An 18,100-nucleotide genomic window follows, 5' to 3' on the forward strand; every position below is an offset into this window, starting at 1 on the left:
TCATCTCCTCCTGAGTCTTTTTACTTCTGAGTGGGGGCCGGCCGGCTGCTCAGCGAGGGGCCGAGGGGAGGAGCGGGCCGCCCGGCCCGTGCGCGCCGCCCGTAGCCTCCATGTGACTCTTGGCTCTTGCGCGCTGAGCCTTTGGACCCCACTTTGGAAGTAGGAAGCAGAGGTCCGGCCCCCCGGGACTGGTGGGGAAAGCAGGGGCTGGGCGCGTGTGCTTCCTAAGTCCGCATTCTTGCCTCCAGGAAAAAAATCCAATAAAAGCAGGAGAATGGGAACATAAAGCAAATAAATACAGAGCAGTGAAATTTACTCGCTGCTGCATTTATGCATTTCCCGTGCTTCTGCCCTTTTTTACGATAAATAGCAGCGGCTTACGAAAACTCTATTAGCCCTGGAAGTGGAGTGAGCGTCTTCTGTGCATTTCCGCGACCAGTAAAGTAAATGTCATTTACAGCTCTAATTCTCAAGAAAACAGGGTGAAATGTTAGCTCAGGTACGGAACTGAAGGGCGAGGACACTGACCTCACATTCCAGGGAGCCGACCTGCCTCTTCCCCGGGTCTGCGGCTCGTGGCAGCGAGGCTTCGGACCGTGCGGAACGTGCGGGGACGGTGCCCCTCACCTGTGGGTGGGAACTGCAGAGAGCCCAGGCCTGAGCTCGGCCCCGGGGCTCTGCTCTGCTCTCTGGAAAGATCCCTCAAAGCCCCGATCCCACTGACTGGCTCCCGCCGCGGCCCCACTGAGTGCAGAGAGGTTGGGGAAGCTCCGTCCTCGTGCGTAACGGCGGGGAGGCCGTGCGAGTGACTTACGCAGGCCCATCTTTTAAAAGTGACCCTGAGACGGATTCCAGCTTCTGGTGGGAATGTTTTTGCTTTGGGGTCATCACAGCCAAATGGCCGCGAGTCCGGCGGAGGCCCGCACGGCCTTCACCCCCACCCCCTCGCCCCCTCCGGCCCACGGCCCCCGAGCCCACCCAGACCCCACGGCAGGGCGAGGGGCGGCGCACCTTTCAGCGTGCCTGTCTTCCACGCAGCGGCCCTGTTCCCCGTGTCCCAGCAGGAAATGGTCCCAGGGAGCGGCCGCTGCACAGAAACCTGCCCCTTTCCCGCACTCGCGGAGCCGAGCATTTCCGTGTTCTTCACGTGGTTCTTAAAGATCAGACGCAGAGTAATTACTGGCACGGAAAAATATTCCCGGATTGCTAAGTGCACCTCAGTGCGTGTGTGCGTGCGTGTGTCCGCACAGATGTGTACACGTGTCAGCCTGTGTGCGTGTGCGCACGTGTGTACGTGTGTGGGCGCACGCGTGTGTCTATCACGTGCAGAGAACAGACCAGGAGGCCTGCGGGAGGTTGTCCAGGGCGGCGGGCAGGTGCCCCCCCACCGCCCTCCTCTGGGTTGGTTCCGCCCCCACCACCCCGGGCCCCCACAGCCCTACACAGACCAGAAGGGCCCAGAGAAACAAGGTGCGGGCCTCCAGCTGACGTCAGCTTTCCATTACCTGGAGTCCCGGGCCCGGTGTCCCCTGCGTTCCCCGGAGAGAGGACTCCTCCAGGAGGGCAGGCGCCGGCAGGGGACAGTCATCTCCCCGCGGGGAGTGGAGGCTGTGGGCGGCGGTAACAGGACGACCCGTCTGCAGGGCCCGGGCTGATCTTCATCATCTACCCAGAGGCGCTGGCCACGCTCCCGCTGTCCTCGGCCTGGGCCGTCATCTTCTTCATCATGCTACTCACCCTGGGGATTGACAGCGCCGTGAGTGACCTGGGCACCTCGCACGCCAGGGGGCCTGTGCAGAATGGCCTCGCCCCTCCCCACCACCCTCACGGGGCAGGCAAACCCAGGCGACCCCAAGGGGGGGGCCCCGCATGGTGGGAGGAGGGGCCCCACGAGTGCTCGGGGCCCTCCCTGGGTGGGGTGTTGGACCAAACCCTCTTTCTTCCCTCGGGGCAGCCACCGTGCCCTCTGCCCAGGTCACCACAGACCCTGACATGCGCACACAGGCCAGTAGTGGGAGGGCAGCACAGGGAACGTGGTGAGGACTGCCCAGAGCCAGGGCCAGTCCCTCCGGCTTTCCTTGACCCCAGAGCCCCCAGGAGGGACGGCTGCACCCACAGTGAGCCAGCAAGGGCTCCGGCCGCAGCCCAAGCCCCGCCCACTGAGTATCCCGGGTGCGACCCTCTGGGTGTGCGTGTGCTCCCGGCGCATGTGCCTGACTGTGGGGCAGTGAGCTGGGGAAGCAGAATGCGGGCTTCCTCGGACTCCTGGGTCCCCACCGCCTGCTCAGGACCAACAGCTGAGACCTCAGGGCCCCCGTGAGTGTCCATGGGTCCCCTGTCCCCCGGAGCTTCCCGGAAAGTGTAGAGAACCACACATCCCACGCCCTGGTCCTTGGCTCTCAGCTCCCAGGCAGCCTGGTCAACGGCTGCTGGGGGGCCGCGGCCCTGGACCACACATCTGCCTGGGATGAGTCCCACGAACAGCACGTCCTAGAGGAGGAGGGCAAGGAGGGTCACCACGCAGGGCAGGAGGCGTGGAGGACCCCTCGCGGCAACACTCAGAGTCAGGAAGGCTGCGCCCAGGGCCCTGCCAGGTCCTCCCCAAGAGCAGACAAAGGCGCTGCTGCGTTTGGGGGTGGCGGGCCGGGGTTTTGTGCCACGTTACCGACGTGGGCTGCAGGGCTGCTGAGCACATCCAGTCGGGGACGGCGTCCACCCCGGGTCCCTGCTCCAGTGGCCGAGGGCTTGCACGCAGGGCCCCTGTGCCCCAGACGCCGTGCGGCCCCCACTCGCGCCCATGCCCAGGCTGTCAGGCCACTGGGCTGGACACAAAGCGCGCCCCGCCCCGCAGCACCCCTGCTCTGTTGGCTGCAGATGGGCGGGATGGAGTCGGTGATCACCGGGCTGGTCGACGAGTTCCAGCTGCTGCACCGGCACCGGGAGCTCTTCACCCTCTTCGTCGTCCTGGCCACCTTCCTCCTCTCGCTCTTCTGCGTCACCAACGTACGTACCAGCACTCACTGCGCCGGGCGAGGTCGCGGCAGCATTTGGGGTCGGGCAGCCCGGCCGGCACTGAGAGCGGCTGACTGTGACTTGTAATGACATGCTAATGATATGCTAATGATATGCTAATGCTGTGTGGGTCGCCGTGGTCGCGTGTGGGACTGTGTGGTCGCACAGGGTGGCCGTGGTCACCAGGAGCAGCTGTGGCCACATGTGGCATAGCCGTGGTCCATGGTCCTTTTGCTCCCGGACAGCCCCCTTGGAAGCAGCCTGGGCTGAGCACCTCCCTGTTGGGTCTGTGGGGCCAGCCCCTGACCATGAGGAGAGGGGCTGGACCACCTTCCCTCCCACAGAGTCACTCCCAAGTTTGGCTGCTCCGATTCGTATTGCTTTCACCTCTGGTTGCAGCCGGAGTGCGGGGGTGGGGGAGGGGACAGGAGAGGCCCTTCCCATTCCCATGCAAAAGGCACATCTGTGAGAAGCTGGGTGTGGACTGAATTCCGGCGGCTCCTATCGGACTCTATGGGGAGTAAGATCGACTATGTCTGTGAACTGGGTCCAGTTTAAACTGGGCCTGGCGTCTCCTTGGGGAGAGCATCTCTCTGGGCTCCCCAGGGAGGCATGCTGTGCCCGGCACCCCGAGTTCAGCGGGCACCCCCTCTTCCAGGGCGGCATCTATGTCTTCACGCTGCTGGACCACTTTGCGGCCGGCACGTCCATCCTCTTCGGAGTGCTCGTCGAGGCCATCGGGGTGGCCTGGTTCTACGGTAAGAGCGAAGTGGCTCTCTGGGGCCGGGGTGCGTCCACAGGGAGCAGACTCAGCCGCGGTGCTGTCGCTGTGACCAATCGGTGGCGTCCTTGCGCGGTCCCTGTGCTGTCTCCTTCCTGACGCGTCGGCTCCGGGAAGCTTCGAGCGGTGGCTGCCACGGCACCGCGAGGACAGGAGGCTGGAAGGGGTCTGCTTCACCGCGTCAATGAGCACAGTTAGCCAGGGCATGCCAAGATGCTTACCGTGGTCAGCACTGTTCCATGTAGCCACCCGATTGTGCCGGGCCCACGGCCTCGTGGTCGCTGTGGGAGAATGGCTCATGGGGGTCAGTGGAGGGGAGGTCCCTGCCGTCCACCCGGAAACAGGCCTGTTCCTCATTGGGGACCAGGACCAGCAACGCAGTTCACAAGGCAGAGGCGGATTGGCACACCACGGCGCCACGGCTCACACGCCAGCTCCTCACAGAGGCAGAGCCTCTGCTGTCTCCGCCACCGCTGGCTCCTGAGTTAGAACGCGGAACTCCTCTGGCGGGTGGCCAGCTCCCAGGCTAGACGGGGCCGCCTGCCGCCACTAGGGGCCACTTGGGGGCCATTCTGTGTCCCCAAGTCGTCCTGGGTACTGTGACTGCCGTGGGCCCCCGAGCTGGAGAAGGCCCTGTTCCTTCCCCGCGTGCTGACCCGCTGCGCCGCAAGGAGAGAGCACCGGCCCCGGCCCCTCCGGACAGCCGGCAGGGACAGCTCTGGGAACGGGCGCACCCCTCCCTGGCTGGGAGCCCCGGCCCAGAGCTCACAGCCTGCTGTGCTGTGCCGGGTCCCCCACCCCCCCGTGGGAACCCTAGTGTCACGCCGGACGCACGGCCTCTGCCTCGGGGCCATGGGCAACGTGGCCTGAAGAAGCATGTCAGCTTCGAGAGGCTGCCCTGACATATAGCTCATGTTTTTGGAACAGATTTTCAATTCTAGTTTCTTCTGTACAGGAAAGGGAGATATTGCATTCTGTGCTTTTATTAGCACCTGGAATTAATACTTGATCCTTTAGAATGGGGCTCTCTCCCCTGTCCCCAAAGGAAACCCCCCAGTGAAAGAGAGGACGTGCCCCAAATGCGTCCCTCGGTCATGAGCCTGGCGCTGGTGGGAGACGCCTGCGACCACCGCTCCCCAGACCCTCGGGGGACGGAGGCCACATCATTTCCCCAAATGGCCATTCCCATCCCTGACCCAAACGCAGTCTGTGTTTCTTGCACGATGCATCAGAGTGTGTCAGGCTCCCTGTGCACCAAGGGTCCCTGATGGTCTTCGAGCCAACAGCCCAGCGCCGAGAGGAGCCGTGGACTGCCCTGACTGCTCGTGGGGCCGAGTCCAGAGGGGTCCAGGGGCTGGCCTTGGGTTCACCCTTCTCCCTTCTAGTGCGCCCCTGGTCCATCTCCATGTCCAGGGTTCCGATGATGGGGTTGGTGTGCACAGAGGGAATCCTGAATAGAATGGTCTTCCTGATGGGTCCCCAGTGTGACACCCGCAAGACTCACCCAGGGCTCAGTGGACCAGCTGTGGTCGTCTGAGCCGAAGCCAGGCCAGACTCGTGGTGGGAGAAACCACCGTGAGATGTCCTAGAGCAAGGGCCAGTACACTGAGCTTCTAGAAGTAGCTCTCCTTCAGAAGTACCAATGCCAAGTCCAGCCTGGAACACTGTCCAGCCCTGAAAGGAAGGACACTCTGACACCTGCCAGGACACAGGGGAGTCTTGAGCACACCATGCTGAGTGAGACAAGCCAGTCGTAACAGGACAAACCCCGTAGCACTGCACGCCCGGGAGACAGAATGTGACAGCGTGACGGCGTGGTGTGCTGGTGTGACTGCGGCCGCAGCGGGGCGGGGGAGGGGAGCGTCAGCGCTGCCCGGTGATGGCGCTTCTGTACGGGGAGATGGGACGGTTCTAGCCAGGACCGGCCCATGGTGGTGACGGTCGTACAGCAGTGTGAGTCGGCGCCTCTGAGCGCCACACGTAAAAATGGCTCAAATGGTAACTTTGTATGTCATGTGCATTTCACCAGAATTTTTTTAAAGAGAAAAAGCAGTAGTTCCGGCCGAGGGGAGACAGGACAGCCCAGGGCATGACAGGAAGGGCTGTGGGAGGAGGAGGAGGGAGAGAGGGCAGGGCGCTGGGGGCACATGACAGTTGAGGTGTGGCCGCAGTGAACACGCATGGGGACCCGGCCAGCAGGCCCCCAGGGAGGTCTGGCGGGGAGGAGCTACAGGAAGTAGGGGGAGGACCCGGGGTGGGCTGGGCACCGTCCTGACTGGCCGCGCGGCTCCTGCACTGCAGGCGTGAGGCAGTTCAGCGAGGACATCAAGCAGATGACCGGGCAGCGGCCCAGCCTGTACTGGAGGCTGTGCTGGAAGTTTGTCAGCCCCTGCTTCCTCCTGGTAAGTACCCCCTGACCACCCAGGGCCCCCGAGGCCACACACACCGGGCTCTCTGCTCCTGTGCGGCTGGGGAGGGGGCTGTCCCTTACAATCCTCCATGGTCCCGGGAAGGTGGCCCTCACCCTCTGGACCTGCTGAGAAACCTCACAGGGGACCCACGGGGATTCTACCCCATGCCTCACAGCTCTGCCACGGAGGGAGGCCAGAGCTGAGCATGGCCAGCGGCCAGTGGCTGGCTCCTCCCCTGAGGACAGTCATGGAATTGAGACTTCTAGGGGCAGGGAGGCTTGAGGACTCGAATGACAAAAACAGGAGTGACTCAGATGCTGTCACAGCACAGCCACTGAGAGCACGTCTGCTAGCCACCTGGCGCTTCTCCTTGGGGCCATGGGCTTCTCCCCTGGGCCAAGGCTGCCGGCCACCGGCCTCATTAGAACAGGGCCACTCAGATTCCCTTACCATGGCCCACAGCTGCTTCCCGCCGACATCAGCAGACACCGTCCTCGTGTGGCTCACAGAGCCTGATGTGTCCTGCCCAGTCTGGACAGGTGACCCCAGGGGCCGTTCAAGGACTGTCCTGCTCTGAGCAGAGAGCTGCAGGAGCTACTCACAGAGATGCACGTCTCCCTGACCCCCGGCATGTCTGGGACCAGCAACAGATGACGGGTTTGCTGTCCTGCGCCTGCCAGCTAGTGAGAGGCAGAGACAGAGACAGAGACAGAGGTGGAGACAGACAGAGATGGAGACCAACGAGACAGAGAGACGGAGAGACAGAGACAGAAGGAGAAGCAGACACAGAGACAGAGAGGCAGGCAGGCATGGGGGGAGGGAGCCGGAGCCCAGCGGCTGCCATGACCCGCAGTGTCTCCCTGAGCTGAGCCCGGACACTCGGGTGCTCCCGAGGCCCACCCCACGCCTGGGTCCTGCCTCCAGCACGTCCAGGCCCGCTGTGCTCGGAGGGCTGAGGGGCTGGTGTGGACGTCGGAGAAGCCAGGCGGGGTCTCCCCGGGATGACCTCCCGGGAGGCACCGTACACGGGGCTGGGCGTGGGCCATGGGCATCCCCGGCCCCGCCTGCAGGACGCGGAGCCCAGAGCGGCCGCGTCGGGGAGACCCTCCGGGCGAACCGGGCGCCGGGTCCCACCTGCCCGCCGCTGAGAGCCGCCCTCCGCCCTCGGTTGCAGTTTGTGGTCGTGGTGAGCATCGTGACCTTCAGGCCCCCGCACTACGGAGCCTACGTCTTCCCCGAGTGGGCCAACGCGCTGGGCTGGGCCATCGCCACGTCCTCCATGTCCATGGTGCCCATCTACGCCGCCTACAAGTTCTGCAGCCTGCCCGGCTCCCTGCGGGAGGTGCGTGCGCGGGCCTGCCCCGCCCCGGCCCCCGGGACCCCGCAGCGCAGGCGGGCGGGCGCCCACGCGGCTCGGACCCGCGGGGAGGGCGGGCGGGGGCAGCGGCCGCGGTGGAGCAGGGGCCGGCGGCAGGGGCGGGCCGGGCCGGGCTGGCCTGGCGGGGCCTGCGTGCGCGTGCGCGTCCTCCTGTGCGTGCGCGTCCTCCCATGCGTGGCCGTGCGTGGCCGCCCGTCCTTCCCGCGCGTGGCCATGCGCGCCTGCCTGTCTGCGCTCACGTGTGCTCCTCCGGCTGCGGCGGGCGGGCAGCGGCGCGGGCGAGGCCGCGTGGACGGGGGCGGCGGGGGCGGGTCCCCAGGACACCGCTTCTCCCTCCCGCACCGGCCTCCCTGGAAGGAGCGCCCCGCACACCCCCGTGTTTCCCGGGACCGCGGGCAACCTGGTCCCGGGCGGCACCCGCGGCTCCCCCGCACCCCGCGGTGCTCGGCGGTCAACCGGGCCTGGGCCGGCGGGGTCCCAGGGGCTCCAGGGAGGGCGGGACGGGGGGAGCCCCCGCAAAGCAGGCCGCACCACGCAGTGGGGACCCCCTCCCACGCCTCTCCATGGCCGCAGGGCCCAGCCGAGGCCCCTGGGGTGGGGGGACAGGAGGCGCGGCCTGCAGCCCGAGGGGCCGGACTCTGAGCCAGCCCCCCGCCCCAGGGTCCCCTGGCCTAGAGACTCCCGGGGGCCTGCCTGCCGGGCGCCCTTGCTCAGAGCCGGGGCAAGCGTGCCGCAGAGACAGCGGCTTGTCCTCCCTGCGCTGAGCTCGGCAGCAGGGTCTGGGGAGGCCCAGCCCTGCCCCCAGCATCTGACCGCCGTCAGCAGGGGCCCAGCCTCGCGGAGCGCACTGCTGCCCGCGGCCTGTCCTTCTCTTCCAGAAACTGGCCTACGCCATCACCCCGGAGCAGGAGCGGGAGCTGGTGGACAGCGGGGAGGTGCGTCAGTTCAGGGTGAGTGCGGACCGCCCTGCCACCCTGCGCAGGGAGGACTCAGAGGCCTGACCCAAGCCCCTAGGCCGTGGGCCCCTGCGGGCCACATGGCTGCGCTGGGGAAGGCAGGAGAATGCTTGTGCGCCTGTCCCTGGGGCCGCCTGGGGCCACCCTCCGGGGACCCCTGAACGGATGGGGGCCACACAGTAGGCAGAATGAGAAAGCTTGGGAGAAAGAGGAAGCAGAAGGGGGAGAGGCTTGAAGCGGAGGAGAGGACCCGAAACAGCTCTGCGCCCTCACCGGGTTGGGGTGCTGGGGTGTTCTGTCAGACCCCGGCCCCAGGGGTCACTCAGGCTGCTGCAGACTGTTGGGGTGGGGGCTGCAGAGAGCCGGGAGGCCAGGGAGAGGGTGCAGGTCTCACCCGGCCTGCGGCAGGATTGGGTCCGAGCCTTCCTTGGATCTCCTCGCTTGTACTTACGCTAACTGCCCAGATGCGAGCTTAGGCCTCTCGCTCTCAAGCTCTCTTCTTTCCCAGTAGAAGCTCTCAAGGCCTTGTCGGGGGCGCAGTGGCCACACTTAGCACAGCCTTGTCCTTATGCTTTGGTGTTAAGGGTATTTTAGTTTTCATGTGATTTCGTCCCCCCGTGAGTTGCTTGAAGTTTGCTTGCAAATCCCGAAATCTATGGGGATGTTTCGTGGATGTTTGGAGGATCAGTGTCTGATATGATTGCATCGGGTCACCTGCTCTTGGGGGCACATGAGGACTTCGGAGTGACAGAGCCCCTGACCCACCATGGCAGACGGGATGCACTTCTGTGGATGCACGTGTGTCCTGTAGTTGGTGACACGCTCCTCCTTGCGCCTGTCACGTTGCGCTGGTGGCCTTGCCGCTCAGATGGAGCAGCGCGTCACTGACTTCAGCTCTGCTTCCGGTGAGAACTGGGAGGGGTTTGCAGGCTGTCGCGAACTTGTCCAGGTACCCCCCCATCACCCCCCCAGTTTTTTGCTTTATATATGGTGCGGCTGCTTTCCGGGATGACCACACGTCTGGGATGGCCGCGTCTCCCCTGGGACCTCACACAGTCGCTCTCCCTCGCGCTGCTTTTGCGCCGGCAGCCCTCTGGTCTGGCACGGTACTTGCAGCAGGTGTCCCCTGAGTTTGCCAGAAGCACCTTCTACAGTGTTTCCGTGTTCGCCTTTGCCACGATCTCAGAACGCAGCCCTCTTCGGCAGAGCTGGTACACGCCTGGGACTTTGTACTGACAAAGATGAGTCCCTTTACGTCTGTTGTGATTATTGCTATTTTCAGCTTGATTCTATGCTTTTTAATTCTGTTTGCCCCATTTTTAATGTGTACTTTTCTCCTTCCTTACCTTTTTACGGATTGCTCTTTGGGGGATTTGCTTCTCCCCGCTTTGTAAACGTTTTTTCTCTGTTTGGAGCTTACAGACTCATGTACTGGCTTACAGACCTGTACGTCACTCCTTTACAGTTATCTTTGGAATTGTGACATACGTGCCTCCCTTTGCATGCATGAAGTGACACCGTATCTCAACCCCGTCCTGAATGTCACAAGGGCTTAGGACTCCTCCTGCAGGTTATCACGCTGTTAGTGCCCAGTGCTCCATTTCTCCTTTCTAACCCACAAACTAGGCACTGTTACAATTATGCTCTGTCCCTGGGTTAACGTGCACGAGACTGCTTAGTTCTCCACCCGACTTTCTGACATCTACGTCTCTGAGCATCATTTTCTGGCTTTAACATCAAACATCCTTCAGACTTTCCTTGAAGGAGATCTCTCGATCGACTTCCCCACTCTTGTGTGTCCAGAAATGTCTTCATTTGGTCCCTCTCAGGAAGGAGGGTCTCAACCGCTGTTTCTGGCGCCGTTCTTGCTGGCCCCTTGGCTGCCGCTTGGAGACCATGCCTGTGTCCGGGGTCTGCACGTCCATGTGTTTTGTCTGTCTGGGGAACGTGGCAGTCGTGCCTCGCAACCTTGTCTCCTGCGCAGCTCCCCTGGGGGCTCTGCTGTGCGACACTTGCCCTGCCCTTGGGTTCTCGCGCTCTCTCAGGAGTTGGGTGAATGTGGTGACTCGGGTGCACCGTTGTGCAACAGCTTCTTGTCAGTGCACACACAGCCGCTTTGAGTCCTTTATCTAAAAATCACACCGTTCCCACTGCCCGCACAGAAGTTCACGCTGATCCGGTGCAGGACCTGAGGCTCCCCCACCCAACCCCCAAGGCAAACGCTCTCCTGCTCTGGTCCGGGTCTTCCACGTGCCCCCTGCCCCCTCGTGTCCTTGCGTCCGGAGATACTTCTGTGTTCCCGAAATTCGATCGGTCTGCAGTGGGGCGTCCCCATGGAGCTCTAAGGCTCCAAAGCTCCGGCCCACCTGCGTGCCCTACATGACCCTGCTGGGCGGGGGCTGCCCGTCCGCTGCGGCCCCTGGGGAGCCCAGCCCTGGGTCTCCCGGAGACCGGGGCAGCCGTGTGCTGGCCGCAGAGGATCGGGCCGCTTCCACCCCGGTGGCGCTCGGTCTGAAGCGTTCACCCTCGGTTCTCACCGTTTGGCGTGACTGTAGGGCTCGCGCTCAGAGCCCCACAGAAGCGACAGCCGCACGGCAGGGGCAGATGGGGGCAGCCACAGGTGCCGGCGACCTCCACACCCGCGGTGGTGGCTCGCCTCCCCGAGCAGTGAGCATGGCCTCCCTGGCGTGCCTGGGAGCTCATGCCAAGTGAGACACAAGCCTTGCCCTGAGGTGGGAGCAGAGGCCCCAGGGAGGCAGCAGAAAGGGGCCTCGGGCCACCCCTGGTCTGCCGGCACCCCCCCACGCCCCCGTCTGTCCTGCCTCAGATGTGCCCCTGCCCCTGGGCCGCGGTAGCTGCTCCCGGCCGGCCCTCGCAGCAGCAGTGCTCTCTGCTCTGTGCCCGCACACCTGCTCGTAGGCATCTGCACAGGCTGACGGTCGTTCGCGTCTACGTATTTAACTTAAGGGTGTGTGCGTGAGGCGGGTTTCTGGAAGGTTCACATGGGCATCAGACCTGAGTTTCCTGGGCTGCACAGCGTCTCCGGGAACTTGTCGGGTCGGCAGCCGGAGCCGCCTGGAACCAGGTAGCCCCCTGCTTTGCTTCTGAAGAAACCTGTTTCCTTCCTAGCTTCGCCACTGGCTCCTGGTGTAGCCGGCGGGCAGGGGCCCGGACGGCCGCCGCAGCGCAGGAGAGCCGCCCGCAGAGAAGAGACCCCGAGCTGAGAGGGAACGGCGGGGCCGCCGGCTGCGGGACTCCTGTCTCCGAGAACCGCACGGAGCCTCTGCCTCCCGGCTCCGTGCGCCCTTCCTTTGCCACCAGGAGAGGACTGGCCGTCGTGCTTGTCTCTGTGACCACGTAACATAGATCCGTGCCCCTTCCTGCAGGTAGACGCCGTCCGTCCGTCCGTGTTCTGTTTGTGCCGAGCCCACCGCCTCCCCCACCGGCTGCCCCTGAGTGCGGGTCTTGCTGTCACCCGCGTGCTGAGAAGACAAGTGGTGATCGCGGCAGCAGACAGCCCAGGGCTCGTGACTTCCTGGGTATTTTATTTTGCTCCAACTAGAAGAGCCACATGTCCTATGTTCCCTAATTGTGTAGAAGGTGCCCTGGGGAAACCACAAAAGGCAATAAAGTGGGGCCACCACGTGTCCCCACACCATGCGCCTCGTGTGCGCAGAACCTGCCCAGGGTCCCAGTGTATGTGACGGGGACGCTCTGCACTTCCTTCTAGCGGACAGAAACACAACGGGAACCTGTGCACGCTGCCGCCAGCCCTGCCCATCGCGGGCCGCGCACAGTCACGGCCACCTCGCTGCAGATCCCCGGCCCCAGGAGGCAGGGGTGTGTGCCCCTCACCCCCAGGCCCTGACCCTGCCAGGCGCCCACGGTGGGTGGCCTGGGGTCCCGGGACCTGGGGAGGAAGCCGCCGCTGGGGCTTCCGTTCCTCGGTTCGCGTTCCCCCCGCAGCAGCACCATCCGTGGTGGGAACGGCCGTCTCACATCGTGTCTACCTGTGAACCGAGACCCATCCTCAGGAGGCAGGGCTGGCTCTGAAGACCCGTCCATGACGTCTCAGTTGCCATTTGTGCGCACGGTGGCAGCACCACAAACCGACGGCAGCCACGCTGCTCCTGCATGCTGGCGTCGCCCTGAAGGGGACCTGGCCGCCAGAACCCGGAGGCCACCTGCAGCCTGTGCCCCGGGCCCCGAGAGGTCATGCTGTGGGCCCCCGTGTGGCCATCGCCTGCGAGGGGTCTTTGGTGCCCAGGGCTGAGGAGCTGGCCGCTCGTGGACGGCACGTGGACAGCGGGGGCCGGCACCCTGAGTGCTCTGTGTAGATAGCGGTGTCGTCAGCGTCTGTCTGTCCGTTTGTCTGTATCCGTGGCCGGCACCTCGCGTGAGTCGTCCGCAACAATAAATCCATGTGGGAAAACGGACCGTAGCTGTGTGGGCGCCTTTCTTGGCTCAAGCTGTGGTTCCCCCGCTGCCCCCACCCGGAGGGAGCACTGCTGGGCTTGACCCGGGCCCGGGACCTCAGCCTGCAGACTCCCCTCACACCCACCAGCCCCGCCACCCCAGCCCTCCGCTCCCGAGCCTTCCTCTGCCATCAGTTCCCTGCAGGCGCCCCACGTGTCCACACTCCTGCCCTGCATTCGGACCACTGCCGCCACCCCACCCAAGCCCGTCTTCTGGGGACAGGACACCAGGGTCCTGAATGGTTCCCTACCCTTGGCCCCCAGAGGATCTCTTGTCCACTCTGGGGCCAAAAGGGTCGATCTAGATACCAGTCAGCTCTGGCCACAGCCCAGAGGAGGCATGGATGGCTTCTCACTAAGTTTGGAATAGACACCAGGGCCCCCCCAGAACCTAAGTACTCGGGCAGCGGGTCTGTCCCATAGGCCATGACCCACTTCCTAGGACACTGGCCCCCGACGGAGGATCCTGACGGCTCACTCACACGAGGGCTCTGTGCCGCCCCCGTGCGATCGCTCTTCTTTCGGACCCCCCGACCGTGCTTCCTTCAGGTGTCTCTTCCTCAGGGACCACAGGACACACATGAAGCCCTCGGGTCAGCTCCATCCCCAGCCACGTGCCAGTGAGCCACGCCTCAACCACCCAGAGCTGCCCACGCGGCTTCCCTAGGGCCCTGTCCCCACGGGGTCTCCACCTCTGCCCGCCCCTGGATGTGAAGGGGAAGATGCGCCATCATGACAGACCCGGGGAGGGGGACAAGACCCCGGCCCCAAGGGGATGAGCCACGTGGGCCACGGCGTCCTCCTGCCTCCCGCCGCCAGCCACCAAGGGGCCTCAGGAGCCGACAAGGTCCACGCAGACTCCCGCCGCCAGCCACCAAGGGGCCTCAGGAGCAGACAAGGTCCACGCAGACTCCTGCCTGCAGCACAGGTCGGACCGTGGCCCGCTCTGTCCCCGCTGTGCCCTCACCCCAGGGGCAGCGTGGGCCCCTGCCGGTCCCGGGAAGAAGCTAGTACAACAGCCTGATGGTGGCCACGGCGCCGCAGGAAGCCTCGTAGGAGTCACGTACCTGGGAGAGCCGTGGGGCCAGACGTCTCGGACTGAGAAAGACGCCCCCGAACTCCTGGGGGTCAGCTTGTCCTTCCTCCGTATCCCCAGACACACAGGGACGCACTTGTGTGCACACAGCACGCAAGTTACATCTGCCCCACGTGAACATGCAGACACACGGGCTGCACACACGCATGCACACGTTGACGCACACATTGTGCACACAGACACACATGTACATGCACGTGGACCTGTACACACGGCGCGTGGACACACACTGATGTGCACATGGACACTCATGGCATGTGTACATGGACACCCACAGACACACAGAGTCTGCAGCAATCGGCAGAGGTCCTCGTGGAAAGGCAGGCACGGCTCGGGTGTGAGCACTTCTCCGCCTATCCCAGAGACCTGCTTCCGTGGAGCCTGGCCACCCCGCATGGCTGAGAGGTCTTGTCTCCACACCCCTGGGGTTGCGACAGGAGTCCCACTGGCATCCTGGCCCCAGGGGCCTGGGCTGGGTTCCTGCCTAGGCGGCCCACGGACAGACAGCCATACGCTGCCCGGAACTGAGCCACATATGGAAGTGATCTCAATATATAAAGAACTCCTACAAGTCAATAAAAACGGGGGGACATCGTCAGTCTGTGGTCAGTGTTGATTCTGAATCCGGTTCCGACATGAGACAGGGTTCCCTACCCCAAGCAAGTCTGTGCAGCCCAGCAGGGTGTCCTGCACTTGGACTCACCCCTGACGCTGTCGACCTGGACTCGGCATCCGATGCCACAGGCTAAGGGCTCTGTCCCATGCGAGCACCCCACTGCCACTGCAGACGTCAGTCACAGGTCCGGGCATCACCTGTGCTTCTGACCAAATGGCCATGAGTCAGAGGCTCCCACAGTCCCTTCCTCGGGTTCAGCTCATTTGCGGGAGTGGCTCACAGAACTCAGGGAGACCAGTCCATCACTGAATTACTGGTTTCTTCCCAAGGACGGTGAAGGGTGCGGACCAGCCTCCGGAGGAGATCACAGGGCGAGGTCTGTAGCAGAGAACTTCCGTCCCCTGCAGGTTGGGGCCAGCGTGCTGGCGCAGGGAGGCGGTCTGGTTCACCAGCTTGGACGCTTACCGATCCCCGTCCTTCCCAGTTTCAGGAGGCTTCTCTACACAGGTGTGCTTGGCCACTGCTGATCGATCCAGCCTCCCCCGGGGGCTCCCCTGGACATCAGGGGGCAGAACTGAGAGTTCCCTCAGTTCAGGGCTGGTTCCCTTGGCAACCGGTCCTTCTCCTTCAGGCATTTGCCCAAGTCTCCCCAAGAGCACAAACCCGGCTGTGGCGTGAAGGGGTTTGTGAAGGACAAGACGTGCATCTGGTCCTGGTGGGCAAAACACAAACATATATGTGTGACGAGTTCTGCCGCCACTAAACCCGTTAGGAAAGCGGGTGGGCTCACAGCAAAGATGGCGTGTCCCAGGGGTGGACGCCCTCGTGAAAAGACACTCAGCCGCGTTAGGAATGAGGGGTGTGAGGCAGATGGGAGGCGAGGCCACCTGCCACCTGCCCCGGCAGCTGGATCTGAGCCGTGTCACCCACGGCGGTGAGCAGACGGGAGCCGCGACCCAGCTACATTTTGGGTAGGAGAGGAAATTAGCGCATGCCCTTGGGAAAGGGTTTGCGTTGCCTATGAAGCTGACCGTCCAGTAGCAGACCCAGGTTTGGGCCCCCCAAATGGACGTCCTCCCGCCGCCGGGTGTGACCGTTCCCCACCTGCCCGGGGTGTGACTCTCACCCCCACAACACCCAGGACAGCCTCCCCGTGAGATGCCTGGGACTCGAGCCCAGCCCGCGGTGGCCTGCTGACAGAGGCCGATAGATTTGAGCGCAAAGGCGCCGGGCACCGCGGTCTGGGGTAGAAGTGCGCCCCCCCCCCCCGTGGGTCAGGCTGGGCTCGACTTCACCTGGAACCGCATCCGTCTTGGGGAGATGGAAGGAAGCAGCCTTGCCCCAAGCCAGACACGAACTCCAGAACGTGAGAGCACATTTCTGCTATGCTCGGCCACCCAGCCTTGGGGGCTTGTTCAGCGGCCCCAGGAAACTACCAGAGGTGGGTCCACCCAGCATGGGAATTCAGTTTCCCTGAGGCCACACGCTGGGTCCGGCCTCGTCAGACACCTCTCCAGTCTTCTCCTCTGCCTGTCCCTCTCTCCAGAACAATCTGCTGTCCACTGCTGACTCCTCACACCACCCCAGCTTCTCTTGGACATCACATCTGGAGGTTTGCTGTAACCCCTGCTTCTGGGGTCCGCCCTGGTCAGTGCTCCTTGAACGCCCTCTCCAGCCATACCCAGCAGGGGCCCCGTGTCTCCCATGGAGATACTCCTCGTCTCCCTTCTCAGTGGGCTGGGAGCTCCCCCGTGAGCGAAGACTGAACTGGTCTTATTGGCTCCTGCGAGTGTCTTGAGTAGGCCTGCGGCATAGCTGACCGTGGCACTCGGTATCTATTTACACATAAATGAGTGAATGGGCGGACGTTTACAGGAACACGGGTGAGGATTCGGTGAATGGACAGATGGCGATTAGCTGGCTAGGCAGAGGAGGGATAGGAGAACGGAGGGCAGAGTGGTTGCGTGGATGACGGGTGAGGAATGAGAGACGGCGCAGGACGGGGATGAAGCCGTGGACGGAAGGTTGATGCACAGCGCTTGGGTGGATGGATGGGTGCTGGCTGGGGGGTGGATGCTAGCGGGGCGGGCGGAGGGGTACATGGATGGATGGTGCTTGGGCTGATGGCAGTGGATGGACAGACGCATGGGTGGGGACGGATGTGGATGGACGGGTGGAGGCGTATCTGGATGGATGGCCGCATAGACGGGTGAGTAGGACAAGCATAGACAGTGGATGGTGCGTGAGTGAGCGGAAGGTCCTGTATTACACCTAGAAATCTATCCTTTTGGTAAATTCCCCCATGGGGCTTGACTCACGAGTGCTATATTTATTCTCCAAGGAGACGGCAGGCTTTTGATACAAGTGGGACTAATTTCAGAAACACCTAAAGACCCGTTTTCCTTCCACACTAACCCGCTGCAGAAAGCAAGCTCCCTGAGAGAGGAGAGTCTGCTCTCCCCCTGCTTCTGTGTGTGCCGCGTCTGAGTCCCCCGTCCACACTGCACTTTACCATCGGATTTACGCTCTTTGCCAAATGACCTTTAGATGCAAAGTCTGGGTGTTAAAGCCCAGAAAAGCCGTGAGATTTTTCCTTTGAGAGAAGCATTTTAATAAAGGCTCCGCATCAGGGAAATAGGTGATTTACAGGGTAAGTGGATTCTCCCTGCTTGGCTTTTCTTGTTTTGATTCCACAATCCCTTCTAATCTCGTGCATGCATCTGACCAGCAACCTCATGGCCTTTACCTGCCTCCCGACTACCGACAGCAGAACAAGAGGTCGCCTTGTTTGAGATGAGTTTATGAGTAAAGTCCTATGCTCTTGTCCCCCACGGGAGACACTGCCTGCTGCCCTCCTCCTCCCAAAGGTCCCGGGTCCTGAACTCAGCACAGAGCCTGGGGCGTTGTGCCCGCCCAGCAGAGCACGGTCCTTCAACCCAGCTCACCGGGCTGCTCAAGGCAGTCTCACCCCGGAGCCGGGAAAACAAAGCAAAAGCCAGTGGCGACCTCCCCCTCCACCTGCTGGGTGGGCCCCAGAGGCCCCTTCAGCCAAGCCGGAGACCCTCGCGTCTGCCGCTGCCCTGGCTGGTGTCCTGACGTAGAACGGGAACGTCAGGATACATCCATTAGTGAGGCCGTCTCCGCTTTCTTTTTAGTTTAACAAAATAGAAAATGTCAGAGTCAGGTGCCCCTGAGAAGGGCAGGGTCTGTCTTGTAGAACGTGTGCCTCAGACGTGAGCACGTGCAAGCAAGAGAGACAGAGGCCCGGAGGCGGGGAGGCAGCAGGAGGGGGGACGGGAGCTCGCATCTGCCGGGGCGCAGACTCGGGGCCCCGCCCTCTGGGTTGGTCACCCCCCGCTGCAGGTCCCTCCGGCC

General features: G+C 63.2%; 1 protein-coding gene across 1 annotated transcript in view; it reads left to right on the forward strand.

Moving 5' to 3' along the window:
• Window positions 1–12,974, forward strand: part of SLC6A3 (solute carrier family 6 member 3) — a 36,249-nt gene extending 23,275 nt beyond the window's left edge. The window contains exons 9-16 of the mRNA XM_082724565.1: window positions 1,644–1,756; window positions 2,875–3,003; window positions 3,671–3,770; window positions 6,095–6,195; window positions 7,379–7,546; window positions 8,461–8,532; window positions 11,925–12,077; window positions 12,269–12,974. Coding sequence (XP_082580691.1) covers window positions 1,644–1,756; window positions 2,875–3,003; window positions 3,671–3,770; window positions 6,095–6,195; window positions 7,379–7,546; window positions 8,461–8,532; window positions 11,925–12,077; window positions 12,269–12,406 — 974 coding nt within the window. The 3' untranslated portion in view covers window positions 12,407–12,974. The remainder of the gene's footprint in view (window positions 1–1,643; window positions 1,757–2,874; window positions 3,004–3,670; window positions 3,771–6,094; window positions 6,196–7,378; window positions 7,547–8,460; window positions 8,533–11,924; window positions 12,078–12,268) is intronic.
• Window positions 12,975–18,100: the final 5,126 nt, after the last annotated feature.

This window comes from Mustela nivalis (assembly GCF_964662115.1).
Source record: "Mustela nivalis genome assembly, chromosome: 3".
Taxonomy (NCBI): Eukaryota; Metazoa; Chordata; class Mammalia; order Carnivora; family Mustelidae; genus Mustela; species Mustela nivalis.